Here is a 16,167-nt window from a genome sequence, read left to right on the forward strand (position 1 = left end):
GGAGCTAATCCAAGTCCCTGGGCTCTTAGGAAGTGGTCAGGCAGCCAGCAAGATGGAGTAACTTCAGCTCTTTCTCCACCTGTTGCTACCTCTCCAATTTCTCCCATCATGCCTAAGCCTCTGCTGCCTTTCTAGGCTCTACCTGCTACTGCCTCCCAGACCTTCGGTCCAGCCCTCTCGAAATGATGAAGGGCTTGTGGGGGTGGAGTGGGGGGTCCTGATAACCTCCTGTCTGCTCTGAGGCATGAGACGACAGCTCTGTGGAATAACTGAAGTCCTGGCCAAGGAGAAAGGAAGTGGGGGAGATGGATTTGTGGCCGAGGGCTTTGCACAGGTGATTGGGCAGGGCCGGCCACCAATCTGCAGTGCAGGAAAACATGCAAATGAGCCTTGCGCCATCATGTCCTTGTCACAGCAGCTGGTAGGGCCACCAGGGGCTCTGGAGATGCTCAGCTCTGAACTGAAGGAAGTCCTTCAAGGCCCCTTTGGAAGAGAGAGGCAAAGTTGCTGTCCTGCCCTTGGCTGGGCCAGGGTCTCCAGCTTGAGCTCAGGCAGCCATATTCATGCTGCCTCTAGCCCTCCCTGGACAACAGAGCCATCATTCATCCCAGTATTCTCCTGCTCATTCTGACTTTCCATGACCCCACCTGGCCCTGAGCCAGGCTCTCAGATCAGCCTGGAGGGGGCTTCTGCTAAGCCTGGCTCTCCAGTTCATGGCCTAGTTTCCTACATTACTTTTAAGCTTTTCCTCTCTCATTTTTTAAATATTTCCAACCCTTTTTTGCACAACACACACACACACACACACACACACACACACACACACACACACACACACACACGGGTGGAGAGAGAGAGAGAGAGAGAGAGAGAGAGAGAGAGAGAATACCTCCCCAAATTCTATGACTGTGTACAAGATTTTCCAAATAGAAAGAAAAAAGAAAACACAAAAAAAGCAGGTTAAGAAAAAAAAAGCTTTCAATTCCAATTTTTGTTCTGATGATACAGTTGTGTGCCAAGTCACAGCCTTTACAGCCGCCTTGGTCTTCTGAGATTTCTACTTCTTCGAGCTGCTAGAGCTTCATAATGTCTCAGTGACCAGAACGAGTAGGCTACTGTAGTGTAGAGTAGGTTACTGTAGTGTAGAGTAGGTTACTGTAGTGTAGAGTAGGTTACTGTAGTGTGGAGTAGGTTACTGTAGTGTGGAGCAGGTTACTGTAGTATAGAGTAGGTTACTGTAGGGTAGGTTACTGTAGTGTGGAGCAGGTTACTGTAGTATAGAGTAGGTTACTGTAGGGTAGGTTACTGTAGTGTGGAGCAGGTTACTGTAGTATAGAGTAGGTTACTGTAGGGTAGGTTACTGTAGTGTGGAGCAGGTTACTGTAGTATAGAGTAGGTTACTGTAGGGTAGGTTACTGTAGTGTGGAGTAGGTTACTGTAGTGTAGAGTAGGTTACTGTAGTGTAGAGTAGGTTACTGTAGTGTGGAGTAGGTTACTGTAGTGTAGAGTAGGTTACTGTAGTGTGGAGTAGGTTACTGTAGTGTGGAGTAGGTTACTGTAGTGTGGAGTAGGTTACTGTAGTGTGGAGTAGGTTACTGTAGTGTGGAGTAGGTTACTGTACTGTAGAGTAGGTTACTGTAGTGTGGAGTAGGTTACTGTAGTGTGGAGTAGGTTACTGTAGTGTGGAGTAGGTTACTGTAGTGTAGAGTAGGTTACTGTAGTGTGGAATAGGTTACTGTAGAGTAGGTTACTGTAGTGTGGAGTAGGTTACTGTAGTGTGGAGCAGGTTGCTGTAGTGTAGGTTACTGTAGTGTGGAGTTGGTTACTGTAGTGTGGAGTAGGTTACTGTAGTGTGGAGTAGGTTACTGTAGTGTAGAGTAGGTTACTGTAGTGTGGAGAAGGTTACTGTAGTGTAGAGTAGGTTACTATAGTATGGAGTAGGTTACTGTAGTGTAGAGTAGGTTGTTACTGTAGTGTAGAGTAGGTTACTGTAGTGTAGAGTAGGTTACTGTAGTATGGAGTAGGTTACTGTAGTGTAGAGTAGGTTACTGTAGTGTGGAGTAGGTTACTGTAGTGTGGAGCAGGTTACTGTAGTGTAGAGTAGGTTACTGTAGTGTAGGTTACTGTAGTGTAGAGTAGGTTACTGTAGTGTGGAGTAGGTTACTGTAGTGTAGAGTAGGTTGTTACTGTAGTGTAGAGTAGGTTACTGTAGTGTGGAGTAGGTTACTGTAGTGTAGAGTAGGTTACTGTAGTGTGGAGTAGGTTACTGTAGTGTAGAGTAGGTTACTGTAGTGTAGAGTAGGTTACTGTAGTGTGGAGTAGGTTACTGTAGGGTAGAGTAGGTTACTGTAGTGTGGAGCAGGTTGCTGTAGTGTAGGTTACTGTAGTGTGGAGTTGGTTACTGTAGTGTAGAGTAGGTTACTGTAGTGTGGAGTAGGTTACTGTAGGGTAGGTTACTGTAGTGTGGAGCAGGTTACTGTAGTGTAGAGTAGGTTACTGTAGTGTAGGTTACTGTAGTGTAGAGTAGGTTACTGTAGTGTAGAGTAGGTTACTGTAGTGTGGAGTAGGTTACTGTAGTGTAGAGTAGGTTGTTACTGTAGTGTAGAGTAGGTTACTGTAGTGTGGAGTAGGTTACTGTAGTGTAGAGTAGGTTACTGTAGTGTGGAGTAGGTTACTGTAGTGTGGAGCAGGTTACTGTAGTGTAGAGTAGGTTACTGTAGTGTGGAGAAGGTTACTGTAGTGTAGAGTAGGTTACTATAGTATGGAGTAGGTTACTGTAGTATGGTGTAGAGTAGGTTGCTGTAGTGTAGAGTAGGCTGCTGTAGTGTAGCCTAAGTTGACTGGCTAGTCAGCTAAGGGCTTCGAGATGGTTCTAGTCCTAGAGAGAGGCACCTTTCCAGCTGGCCTGAGGACAGCTCATTTACCAGAACTGGTCCAAGAGGGAGCAGAGGAATCCTGTCACCCAGCCTTCTGAAGAGACCCACCCAGGGTTCAGTCACGTCCCATTTGATTCCTGTTGTACCCAGTCTGAACAAGCCAGCTATCTGGTGACTCCCATGAAAGCTGATTAAAAGCGGTTAATTTGAAGCCAGCTGCTGGTATGGAAGCGGGACAGGAAGACATGGCAGCTCCCAGCAGGCATAGTGGCTAGGCTGTGGTCCCTGCACTGTCGCCCTTGCATGCAGACATCACCTGCTGCTGAAGAGCCTGCAGGGTGAAGATACTTTCCTGCAAGAAAACCAGTGTTCTCTACAAAAGGGCCAGGAGGCCTTGGCGGTGCTCTGAGAAGCTGAGGAGTGGGAGGCCTCCCCTCACCCGGGGGCTCTTCTGGCCCCCCTAGGGGATGGGACCTTGACCGATTTAGAGCCAAGGCTGCTGCTGGCCACAAGAACAGCCTCCACAAGGGTCCACAGGGTCTGCTGTGCGGGGAAAGTTTCTGGGTTGCATGCCTCCCCCCTTATAATCTCTTTGCTGGTGTGTACTCAGGGTGAACAAGGGGTCCCAGGTGTGTCGGGAGATCCCGGCTTCCAAGGAGACAAGGTAATTTGATCAGGTGCCTCTGGCCCCACCTTCATCCTCCTCCTGCTGGTCCGGGACCCACTTGTCAGGAGGCCGTTCCCATCCACCCACTCGTCACTTCCCCTGGACCTCACAGTGGCCTCTGAACTTCTTTCCCAGACACTGTTACCTCTCCCAGTCTGTCCTTCTAACGACCTCCAAGTTGTCCTTTGGAGGGCACATGTGTCTTTGTTCTGTTCACACTGTCAATGGTTCCCAGCTGTCCTTAGGGACAAGTTCTGGTGCTCCCCACAGTGGCACAGGACCCCAGTCTCTGGGACCCTCTGACATTTCCCCCTCCCTTTGGCTGTGTTGCGGAACCACTAAACTGTGCTGGGAGCCTCATGCTGTTTGAACACACCCCTTCCCTTTCAGAACCCACCCCTGGCCTCTGCACCACCCTGCTCAGATGCCCCCCCCCCTTTCTCAGAAAGTGGCCTTTTAATGTCCTGGGCACATGTCTGTCTCCCACTCACAATACTCTTCTCCTTGGTTTGGGGATGTGTGCTAAACCTCCTGCAGACTGAATTCCCGGAGGCACAGGGCTCTTGACGACCCTGACAGCTCTGCTCTGGTCCTACACTCCACTGGAAATTCAGGACGAGTTGGCCAGAAGGAGGGGAGAAGGGAGGAGGGACTAGCTGTGCCGACAAGGAACAGCGGATGAGCCGTGGTGGCCTTGATCTCCAGAGGCCGCCTGTGGCCTGCTGGGAAGGGCTCCTCTGCCTGGGGTTGACCATGTGGCCACATCTGGCCTTCCTGGCCAGCCCACCAGGCTCAAATGTGGACCCGTTCCCCCTTCCCTTCCTTCTAGCCGGCCTGCCCTGACCCAGGGTCCATGTCTAGGTTATAATATACAGGCCTGGCTGCTCTCCTCTTGGACTCTGATCTCAAGCGGCCTGAAGGGCACTGTAGGGCTAGTATGGATGAAGATTCCCCGGGTCCTGAACAGTAGGTCAGGGCCGCTCCCAACCCTGGTACCCAGGTCTTAGGGTGCAGCAAGTGTGAGCTCAGCCCAAGCCTGCAGTGGGGAAGGGAGGCCCTCCTCCTTCCTGAAGATGCTGGCAGAAGAGTACTGTGGTTGCTCCTGGCATGGCTATGCTCTGATAACTCAGTCTGCTTTCTCTTTCACCAGGGGAGTCAGGGCTTGCCAGGGTTCCCAGGTGCCCGCGGGAAGCCAGGGCCTCTGGTAAGTTCCTCTTCCTCATCCCTCCTCCTGGTTGTAGCTTTGGGATACTGAGGCCAGTACCCTCCACTTGCTTATGGACCATAGCTGGGGTTATACCACATCCAAGACTTCCCTTCTTCCAGCAGTCCTGGGGCTGGGCAGAGTGAGGCACATATGGCCATTGGCCAGTTTCCTGGATAGAGTTTCTGAAGCTGAGGGGCAGGAGTCATGCTGGGTACCAGACAGGCCCCAGACCCTGCACACCAATGGACTCTAATTGGAGCCAGACTCTGCATGCCCATGCACACTACTGATGTCACCCATCTCATGACACTGAATGGTAGCGTGTGTCACACACACGCTTTGTCACTTTCCTTACATGCCTGCTGCCCACACCCAAGGAGCGGGGGGGGGGGGGGGACGGGGGACGGACGACGGGACAGTGATGGCTGCTTCCGTTTCTAGACGTGGAAGTTTAGATTCTGAAGGCGGAAGTGGCCTGCCTGGGTCTCCTGGCTGGAACACACTGCAGAAGACATTGCAGGTGCTGCTCCTTTGTAGCCAGCTAGGCAGATTTCACTCGTGTAGTTCCAGAACTTTCCAACTGCCCTCAGCTGAGGATAGGGTGTGGGTGAAAGGTAGGGCCCATGCTAACCCCGTCTGTGTAGTGATCCTACATCTCCCACAGGGCAAAGCTGGAGACAAAGGCTCACTTGGGTTTCCTGGACCTCCTGGTCCTGAGGTACGTGATGTCTGTCTGTCTGTCTGTCTGTCTGTCTCTCTCTCCCTCTCTTGTCCCCTACATCTGAGTAGAACTTAATGTTGCGCCCAGGGATGGTGAAGGAGTTGTTAGGGATCATCCCTAAAATGAGAAACAAGGCCAAGGCTAGAAATGGGCTCAGTGGTGCCTGCTAGAATCCCAGCACTCCAGTGGGAGCTGAAGGTGAGCCTAAGCTATGCAGCCAGACTCTATCTCAAAAACCGAAAGGAAAAGAGAGAAATTCACGGGTCAGTACCCTCTGTGTTCTCTTTCCCTCCTCAGCTCGTCCTGTCTCACCCAGGGGCTCCCTGAGCTAACCTTAGAGTCCTTCCCTAGTGGTGGCCAACCTGACCCTTGTGGTTTCCACAGAGCCATCTCTGAAGCCTTCCCGGGGTGCTGTCCATGTCCTTTGGAGCGGTGGGTTTACTCACAGGGGCTCCTCTGAACCGTTCTTTCCCTGGTGGTCGGGAGGGAAGGGAGCCACTGATTGTGGGATGGTGGAAGAATGTGACACAAGGCAGGATGGTATGGTATAGCCAGTGAAGCGCCGGGAACGTGGAGAACACCTGGCAGCTCCTGATACATGGGATGATGAACATCTCGAGGCTCGGCCGTCGATACCAAGTGGGCACTCACTCTAGCCCCACCGACCTGGTCCCCTCCAACAGTAGCTACCTTAACCAGGGTTTCTGGGCATCTCAGGCTTGTTACCACCCAGTCTCCAGCCACCGGAGCTCCTTGAACCCAGGGCCTTGCTCCTCCATGAGATTCCTGCAGCCAAGGGAAGAGCCTGCGCCCAAGCTTTCCAGAGATCACTCATAGCCTTCCCCAGTGGATGAGGGCATGCTTCCTAAAAGCCACAGTCTGACTCTTCGCTCTGTTGACTTTGGCCAGGACACAACCCTATCTTTAGACAAATGAACTTGGCCTCTCCTCCATCCGTTGCTCAACGTGGAAAAAGACTCCTGAGTCTGGATTTCCCAGCAGCCTGGCCAGTAAGGGAGGAAAGCTTACTCCTGAACGTGAACTCATGGATGGATGAGGCTCTTCTTGGGCCAGGAGCTGGGTAGCAGCTAGGGAGGAGAACTCACCATCCCGTGGCGGGGGTGGTAGGTGGGGAACAGGAGAGCTGTCTCTGTTTATGGGTGGATAAACAAGGCTTGGAGCCTCAGGGTCACTGCTCAGCAGCAGTTCAGCTGGACTCTGGCTCCCAGGGTTCCTCTGGGGTCTGTCCGGCCTATCTTTGTGCTGCTTTGGTTGGCTGACTCCGTAGCCAGGGGCGGCTCTGGCTGGTGGAAGGCAGAAGCCGTGAGTGTGCCTGTGTCTTTGCTGGCTAGCACCTGGCCCTCGGGAGCTGGGGGGGAGCCCCCGCACACAGTCTCCTGACTGCATTGCCTCCCTCATTCCACACCAGAACTGAGTCACAGCCTGGCAGCTGTGTTCCCACAGGAGATGGGCAACCCCAGGCGAGGGTGGTTTCCCAGCACACGCTCTTGTGGATACAAGATTGTGTGTGTGCTCCCTGTTGGGTGCCAATCTAAGCCCTCGGCTTCCATCGCTCATTTCAATCTTAGCACTGCCCTGTGAGGCTTTTTATCTAAAACTACTCTCTAGGCCAAAGCCCGGAGAGGCTGAGTAACTTGCCCATCACACAGTGAAGGAGTAACAGGACAGGATTTGGGTCCCATTTTGATGGAACTTCAATGTGCTAGCTCCAAATTTAGGACTGTGTGTTTAGTGTGGTGCCATACACCTTTAATTCCAGCACTCGGGAGGCAGAGGCAGGGGGATCTCTGGGAGCTCAAGACAGAGACTGGTCTGCTTAGCAAGTTCCAAGCTAGCCTGGATGACGTAGTGAGACTTCTAAAGAAGAAAATATGCGGGGGCTGGAGTGATGGCTCAGTGGTTAAGAGCACTGACTGCTCTTGCAGAGGATCTGGGTTCAATTCCCAGCACCCACATGGCAGCTCACAACTGTCTTTAGCTCTTGTTCCTGTGGCAAAACACCAATGCACATTAAATGAAAATTTAAAAAAAAAAAAGAAAAAATATTCAGGACCACTTGGGGAAAAAAAAAGACAAAAGGATTTAACAGAAATGAGTAGTGTGAGGTTAGAGGGAAGAAAAGAAAAATAGCAACAGAAGAACGAAGTGGGCGGGGTGTTTTAGTCACAGAGAGTCATGGGAAAAAAATGAAGGGCCTTGAGTTATCGCTGCCAGGAATGGAGGAGTAGGGCTGCCCTACGCTAACAGGTTTCTAGGCTGGATGAACGGAGGTGTCCACATGAAACACAGAGAGGGGTGTTCCCATACCGGCCCACTAGACCCAGCTAGGCCCAAGGACTCTTTGCCCCTGTAGCAGAAACAAGCCTCTGGGGTGGCGAGAGGGGTCCCCAGCAGAGGCACCAGGGTGTAGAGGAGAAGGAGGCCGCCCTGCTCCAGACTTGACCTGTCTGGAGCATGGTCACCCATCGGGATAGGCCCCTCAGAGCTGCAGGCCAGGATAGGAGCGTGTCCCCGAGTCCGGCACTCTGGGCAGGGGATCTCAGGAATGCTAGCTTCCGATAGGAGGGGCCGTGATTAAGGGCATCAGCAGCTGACTCTGTACAACCAATGTGGCGAGTCATGGCCCACGGGATGGATGTGGCTCGTGGGTCAGGCATCTCAGACAGGGCGGCTGACTCAGGGTTCAGTGTTCTCGGAGCCTGAGACGCCATTCTGAGTCAGATGACCATGTGCGACAGCCTTCGTGTGTTCCCGAATGATCTCCCGTATCTCTGTTCGCTCACCTCTCTCTCCGCAAGTCTCATGCAGTGCAGGCTGTCTTTGAACCTGATGTGTAACTGAGGATGACCTTGAACCCTTTATCTTCCTGTCTCTGCCTCCCGCTCCCAGTGCTAAGATTAAAGGCATGGGTCACTACATTCCATTCCTTCTGTATTTTCTCAGCCACTCTGCAAAGTCAGTCTTGGGGACTGAAGAGGGGGGATCAAGTAGCGGACCTACCTCAGGTCACATGGCAGTAGTGGTAGGGGTGGACACCCATGGCACTCGGGGGGGGGGGGGGCGACATGTTCCGAGCACCTGCCAAGCAGCCCAGGTGACCTGGCTCTCTGCTTTCCCACAGGGTTTCCCAGGAGACATTGGCCCCCCAGGGGACAATGGTCCTGAAGGCCTGAAGGTGAGTCCATTCCCACCTAAGGTCCTTGGCTGAAGAAATCCCAGCACGCACGTTGGCTGCCCTGCTGGAGAGTCCGGCCAACTTAAGGTGGAGGTCCTGCCTCTGAGACCCTTTCTGTGCTCTTTCCCCAGGGTAAGCCTGGAGCCCGAGGCCTGCCTGGACCCCCTGGGCAGCCGGGAGCTGAGGTGAGATGCTCTTGTCCCCTCCCCTGTCCCTCTTGGTCTTTTCTACCCTGTCCCAGCACCCAGCTGGCTCTGTCCAAGGTACCAAAGCTTTGACTGGGGCCAGGGCCATGTCAGACTCATCACCAGAGCATCTGTTCCATTACAACCCTGCCTATGACTCTTCTCTAGCCTAGTGGGACAAGCAACTTCCTCCCACACCTATCACCGTTTATCATGTTGATATGGGAGGATAGGAAGTGTCGGTCCCTTTTTTGAAGCAGGTCCTTGGAGACCCAGGGAGGGAAATGATTGCCAGGCCCCATGTTAATAGGAGGTAGGGCCTTGACTAGAACTCAGGTGTGCCTCAGCCCAGAGTCCCTGCTCAGATCCTGGGTTATTTCTCAGATATGCACCTGGGAGACACGAGGGCCTCATGGGAATGCCACGCCTTACCTAACGGGGATGTCAGCAGAGTTCCCCTGTACCTGGTCGGGGAGGAGCTGGCCTCAGGCCTACCGGGCCTTCCACAGGCAGCCTGGCTTTTGCTTGCACGTGTGCCTTGCTTGGCATCATGGTGCACAGCCCTGGGAGAATGAGCAACCAGGAGCAGGCCTCTGCTGACACGTTCCTTTCTCTGAGCTGGGTGTGGGTCTGGCAGCGTTCCAGTGCTGGCTCTCGGAGCCACTGCATGGGGTTGCTTTCCTGGAAGCTGGAGATACTTGCTCCAGGGTTGTTCTGAGGGGCCTGTGGTCAGGCCCGGGCTGCCAGAAGGGTCAACCTGGAGGCTGTTGAGACCTGCGGAGGGCTGAAGAATCATAGTCAGGAACAGACATGGAAGGGAGAGAAGAGCGGGACCATTGCACATTTCCCTCCTTATAGCACACGTTCTCCAGGAATCCCATTTAATTTTCTCCTTTGTCTTTCTTCTTTCCTTGGGCCCTCCTACTCCAGGGAGATGAAGGACCCACGGGGCCACCAGGAGTCCCAGGCTTGGAGGTGAGTGTTGCTGGCCAGGAGGAAGTAGGGCTTCTTGGAGCTGAGCCAGTGGGGACAGGAAGGACAACATCTGGCTAGTGGTCTGGAGAGCAGCCAGCAGGGAGGCCTCCGGCCAGCCAGAGGACACAAGAAGTGGGCTAAGGAAGAGAGACTGAAGGCGAGTGTCGGTGGCCTTAACTACCTGCTTGACCGTGTTGGATTCCATGTGGCTGTTTCCTCGTGGATTTTCCCAGGAGCCACTCACCTTGCTCAGTTCTATCATGGAGGAACAACAGAGGCTTCGAGACTGGAAGGCCCAGCCCTGGGTCCCATAGCTAGGATGTGGGCTAGCTGCCCAGAGCCTAGTGCACATTCTCTCCCTGGCTTCCAGCTGCCTTGCAGAACACCTGCCCACCTGTACCTCAGTCACGGTGTGGAGCAGCAGTCCACGAGCCTTCTGATGCCAGTGTCTCTTTACACTCAGAAAGGATGAGACACCCAGGATTGTTTGCTAGTGTGGGTCATCTCGTATTGTGAATATGTGAATAATTAAAACCAGCACACTCCACATGTGTTCATTAAGTCAGTGGAAATTAGTGATAAGCCTGTTCTCATAAGCAGAAATCTTTTTTTGGTCCCAAATCACTATATTTTCTGAAGCAAAGCATGGACAAGTATGGCATTGCTTTCCCATTGTTGCAAACCTCTTGGATGTCGGTCACTCTGGTGAAGTCAGCTGGGGTCTCACTTCTGTATCTGCGTCAGTCTTTGGTGACACCATGTGTCACACAGTCTCCGAAAACTCCACCACATCCCTGAGAGAGAAAAGCGATGAAGGCGGGTGACATCTCATGGCTGCTGTGAAGCGCTTTCCCACCTGACCCTCCCAAAGGGATGCTGGGACCTCAGAGTTCTCTGACCGTGTTTGGAAGACTGCAAACTGGAAGTCCGCATGACCCTGTGCCCAAGCGCTCCGCCCAACCTCTCCTTGTCCTCTCCCATAAAAAGCAGGGGTCATTGTCCCTATTTACGACAGCTCAGCCCAGGGATTGAGGAAGCAATGCTGAGGCCGCTTAGCTGGAGACCATCTTTGAATTTCTTTGTCTGGATGCCCGGTGACATTGGATCTCTACATCACTGTCTCTTCCAGAGCATAGTACCTCCCTGTGCTGGACTTCTAGAGTTCTCCAGGGTCCCTCATCTCACTGTCACTGGCAGCCCCTTTCATGTGCCTCTCTGTTGCAGGGTCAGCCTGGAAGGAAGGGATTTCCTGGGAGGCCTGGCCTGGATGGCTCGAAGGTGAGGAAATGGGCGTGCCTGGGATGGGGGTGGAGGAGGAGGGCATGGGTCTGACATAGACGGTCGGCCCGGGACAAGCCCTGAATCTCATGGCTAGTGAAAGGGGAGGAAAAGGTCCGTCTTCATCCCAGAGTATCGGTAACACAAGAGAGACAAGGAAGTAGACCTAGGCGAAGTGTCCATCAGAGGGGGATTGTTCAAGTCATGGGATACAGTCCAGACACCCTGGGGCAGGCTGGAAACGGGAGATGAGCAGGGGTGGTACCTGCCTTCTTCCTCTACTGAGCGGAGGCAGGAGACTGGCAGTGCTTAGCTGGAATAGAAGGAGATGTCTGTTGTCCTCTCTGGGCCTCCATGTAGCTCTTGGTGCACAATAAATATGTATTGTGTTTGTTAATGGGCCTTTTTTTTTAATGATCAAAACAAGAACTGACCCTGTAAGGAAGTGGGCTACTTTTCTTATCTCAGGGACAAGATATCCAGCAGAAAACTAGTTAAGGGAATGTCTTCATTAGGCTCACTATTGCTGTGATGAAACACCATCACCAAAAGTTACTGTTCATCACTGAAGGAAGTCAGGACAGGAAAACTCAAACTGGGCAGGAACCTGGAGGCAGGAGCTGATGCAGAGGCCGTGGAGGAATGCTGCTTACTGGCTTGCTCTTTGTGCCTTGCTCAGCCTGCTTTCTTTAAGAATCTAGGGCCACCAGCCCAGGGATGGCCCCACGCACAATGGAATGGGCCCTTCTATATCAATCACTAATTGAGAAAATGCCCTAGAGGCCTTCCTGCAGCCTGATCTTGTGGAGGCGTTTTCTCAATCGATGCCCCCCCCCTTTCAGAGGACTCTAGCCTGGGTCAAGTTGACATAAAGCACAAGGAAGAAGGGTTTATGACGGCTGTCAGTTTAAGAAGGTACAGGCCACCATGGCAGAAAAGGTGTGGTGGAGTTGGTGGTGGCCAGACAATGTAGCTGGGCCTCTTCACATCTGGCCAGAGCAGGAAACAGAAAGCAGGGGATGGTGGCTGTCTCCCTTTTATTCACTTGGATCCCCAGCCCCTGGGATGGTGCTTCCCACATTCAGAGTGAATCTTCATGTGTCAGTTAAACCTCCCTAGAAATGCCACCATAAACACACTCGTGTGTTTTTATTCCCATTTCACATCCACCCAGGCTGATAATGAAGACTGATCATCATTTCCAGGGAAGGCTCTGACAATGTTGGGCTAAGTCTATGAATGGGTTGGAAAGAGGAGGGTAGGAAACAGTCCGAGGATCCCTTGAGCCCTGGTGATAACCTCCCTCCAAAGGAATGAATGGCCATGGGCCTGGCCTGGCCCTGCCAGCATTTGTAAGAATGACATCTGGGGAGGAACCGAGGGGAGGACGAGACTATGACCAGGACATAGGAGCCATATTTTCCATCCAAGCTCCTGTCCCTGTGATCATGTGTCCTGCCCTCCGAGGACTTGCCACTAGTTAGGTTTCTATGGTGGAAGGTGACACATCTGGGCAGATTCATCCCAGGGTATCTGTTGATCACTGATCCACTCATGTACTACAGAGAGAGAGAGAGAGAGATCGTGGCTGCTGTGGCCACCTACGGAGTAAGATCTGTCCAGCAGCGATCACACCTGCCAGGCAAAGCCATGCCAGGCCACCAAGTGCTAAAAGCTGGGAGGCTGAGCCCAGCAGAGAGGAGACAAGACTGTTTGTGCTGGTGGCAAAGCTTGGGAGGGTGGAGGTTCAGCTTCTTAATGATCTTTACCTGCAATTCCCAGCTCTCCCTGCAGTGGGCGGCCTGCATGGAAATGGGCCATAGTCAGGCGGACCAAGGTCCCAATACTAGCCCTCCTTCTGGCTGGCTCTGTGACCTTACACAGTCCTTCCATCCCTCCAGACCTTAGTTCCCACCCTAGCAAAATCAGTTAGGTTGTTTGAAGTCCCAAAGGAGTCAGGATGCTGGGGGACCTTGCTCAGAGGGAGTGGATGGCTGTAGTATTGGGGAGCACTCTTTGGTTGCTGTTAGCCATTTGGATTCTTCTTCAAGGCCAAAGTCTGGAGATGGGATTTCTGGTTCATTTTCACCAATGATACTTAAGGCCACTTGGCCCTCGGGACTCCCTCAAGGGTTTTCAGTGTCCCACCTCCTGTCCTGACTTACCCTCTTCTATGTTCCTTTTCCAGGGAGAACCAGGGGATCCTGGACGGCCAGGGCCTGTGGGTGAACAGGTATGTCAGTGATGGTGTCTACACGGTGGAGCACTCATCTGTGCCAGGGCCATTGCTAGGCTGTCACTCAGTCCTCAGGCTGGTAACGTCCCAGGGCCAGGCCTGTCACACACTTTCAAAGAAGGGAGGTCCCTGAACAACACGGTCCTTTCCTAAGGCCTGACTCTTGAATGCAATGTTTGGTTGGTGTATTTGCTCAAGGGGTTAATGTGATCTCACCTCCTAGAACTGGGGTTAAACCAGAGAATCCCCCCAACTGACTGTGTTCACTTAGCTAGAGAAATAGATCCACTTTCTAGAGGTTCGAGGTCCAGGCTTCCCCAAGTTGTAAAGAAGATGAAACTCAAACCCGTGGCTCTGGATAGCTGGGAAGCAGGAACAAGGTCTGAAGAAGGAGGGTTGCCACTAGTCAGTGAAAGCAAGTTTGAGGCTCATCACCCTCTTCTGGCGGTTAGAGAAGCATTTCTGGGTGCTGTGAGGATGGCCACCTTGGGGCCTCCCTCCAGGCCTCAGTGCCTTCTTCAGGCTTGGCTTCAGGGCACAGAGGTAGAGTTGGGGAGATATTTTCCACTCCTATAAAGGAGAATCCTCCAGGAGCCTGGGGAAGGGCTTCCTCACACGTGGAGGAGAGAGTACCGGAGGCTCAGAAGGATTCAGTTGTGCCCAGGAGTGCCCTCCATGGCATGAGACTCACGTGCGGCAGGCTTCCTCACAAGGCCTGTGACATCTGTTGAGAGAAAGATAGGAATTAAAGTGTGGGGGAGGGAGGTCAACATGTTTGAAATCTTTCCAGTGTCATTCGAGCACATTCTGTGGGAAGCCGGGAGCTTGGGAAGGCTGCCGCTGCCTCGACGTATTTACTGACTGGAAAAAAAATCACAAGTTCAAGTTCATAGTTATGCTGATGGTCAGCCCTGGGGAAATAGATACTTAGAACCCTAGACCATTAGGACACCGGGATCCTTGGCAATCATTGTCTCCAGGGCCCTGATCATTTTCTGTGCCTTAGATACCTTTGCTGAACTAACAAAGCCCATGAACCCCCTTCTTTGAGTAGATCTAAGTGCACAAAGTCTAAAGGGAAAGATTCAAAGGCAACCAGTTACACCAAGATACATACAAAAAGTGTGTTCAGATGTGGCATACGTGTGTCTGCTTCTCAATTAATACACCCAACAATGATACCTAATAGTGACCTCCATGTTCAAGTGTAATGATGTTTTGAGATCTGTGTAGGATAGATTGTAATGACATGTAACCAGATGGATAGTCAGATGTGTTAGATGCTACTGGGCTGGTTGCATGCACTAGTATTTAAAGAAAAACACAACATGTTGATGAGAGGGTGATTTATATAAAAGTTGTGAATTTTCCTGTTCAAGTTCCTGGACCCTTTGCATTCCCTGCTTAGAGGCTTATAGAGACCTCCGGATCCTGGGTTAAGAAACCATGCGTTCTGGCCCACATTGACAGTTTGGGTCACAAACTTGGGGGAGGAAAAAATGAGATCAACAATGTGTTCAAAAGGGGTCGTGGCCGAGCTGGGGCCAAGAGGGGGTAGACAGCCTGCCCGGGATGGTCCTGGCTCACTGGGACAGCGGAGCCCCCCAGCTGTGGGTGCCTTGTCAGCTGCAAACTGCAGCAGGAGGGAAAGGCATCTGGGCTGAGACTCAGCACTGGCTCCTGCATTGGCCGTGGGCATGCAACAACACCAGCCCCTCTCCATGTGGCCACGGCAGACGGGTGGGCATTTCCTGTTCCTGGCAGAACCACAGGCTCCCCAGGAGAGATCCCCCAAGCTCACACCACAGGCCCTGCTTGTAATCACAGTAACAGCTTCATTTATTGCTCACCCATGAGGTAGCAGGCTCTTTGCCAAGTGCTAGACACAAGCATCCGCAGTCCCCCCAACAGCCCCGAGCCAGGAGCTGTTAGGACTCCCATTTTGCAAATGAGAAAACTGAGGCCCTAAGAAACTAAGTGGCTTGTCCAAGATCTCATAGGCAGTAGCGTAACTCAGAACTGACATGGACTCTTAAGAGACTCTGGGATCCCAAGTGCTACCTAGACAGAGTGGAAAATCCTTTGATCCCCAGAACCCTTGCATTTATCTACCAAATGAGCACAGGCTGCTTGCCAGGTCCTGTCCTAGGTTCTGGGGACAAGGTGTGAGTCTCCAGGGACAATGAGCATATCAGCACCTACCCAGAGTGATGGTCCAGCTGAGGGCACATGGCGTCTGATTCTCAGAAGCAAGCAGCCTCCATGGCCAGCAGAACGCTGTGAGAAGGAGGGGAGATGCCACCATGTCTTTCCAGCTAGAGAGGAGCAGGATGTGCTCCTGACTTTCAAAGCTGCTTCTCTGCTCCCCTTGTCAGGTGGAAGCCCCAGGCCTCTGAGACTACTTCTCTTCAGTTGACATACTGCCAGTCCAAACCCCTCTGCACAAGGAGAGCATACCATGGGGCCCTGGAGGGCATGTGAGCAGGCGCTTGCTGTATGGCTCTTATCCACTCAGATCCCGTTGGAGTTCTGATTGAAGATTTATGTCTTCTAGGTCCTGACAAATAATAAATTTAAAGTGGCCACGAAATTCCTTTCTCCAGACCCATCAGGCAGGTCCCTTTCCATAGAGCCATGCTTATTCCCTTCCCTGACACCGTTTAAATGTCGGGCAGCTTTGCTCCTTGGTAGGAAGTTCAGGTGATCTCTTAACCCTGTGCCCCTTGAAAAGCATCCGGGTCTTGAACAGTCAGAGCTATCAGGAGATTGGAGGGGTCTTTATGGTTGCCAATCCCATAGATACATGAAGGCTGACCAATTTGTTCA

The 16,167-nt window shown here is 52.3% G+C and overlaps 1 protein-coding gene across 6 annotated transcripts in view; it reads left to right on the plus strand.

Annotated features, from left to right (window-relative positions):
- Positions 1-16,167, plus strand: part of Col27a1 (collagen type XXVII alpha 1 chain) — a 121,892-nt gene that overhangs the window by 62,145 nt on the left and 43,580 nt on the right. For all 6 annotated transcript variants that reach the window (XR_006069449.2, XM_042271274.2, XM_042271273.2 and 3 more), the window contains exons 17-24: positions 3,487-3,540; positions 4,694-4,747; positions 5,415-5,468; positions 8,614-8,667; positions 8,799-8,852; positions 9,783-9,827; positions 11,052-11,105; positions 13,294-13,338. Coding sequence is in view for 5 of the 6 variants with exons in the window: in XM_042271274.2 (XP_042127208.1) it covers positions 3,487-3,540; positions 4,694-4,747; positions 5,415-5,468; positions 8,614-8,667; positions 8,799-8,852; positions 9,783-9,827; positions 11,052-11,105; positions 13,294-13,338 (414 nt within the window). In the remaining variant the exon portion in view is untranslated. The remainder of the gene's footprint in view (positions 1-3,486; positions 3,541-4,693; positions 4,748-5,414; positions 5,469-8,613; positions 8,668-8,798; positions 8,853-9,782; positions 9,828-11,051; positions 11,106-13,293; positions 13,339-16,167) is intronic.

This window comes from Peromyscus maniculatus, chromosome 2 (genome assembly GCF_049852395.1).
Source record: "Peromyscus maniculatus bairdii isolate BWxNUB_F1_BW_parent chromosome 2, HU_Pman_BW_mat_3.1, whole genome shotgun sequence".
NCBI lineage: Eukaryota > Metazoa > Chordata > Mammalia > Rodentia > Cricetidae > Peromyscus > Peromyscus maniculatus.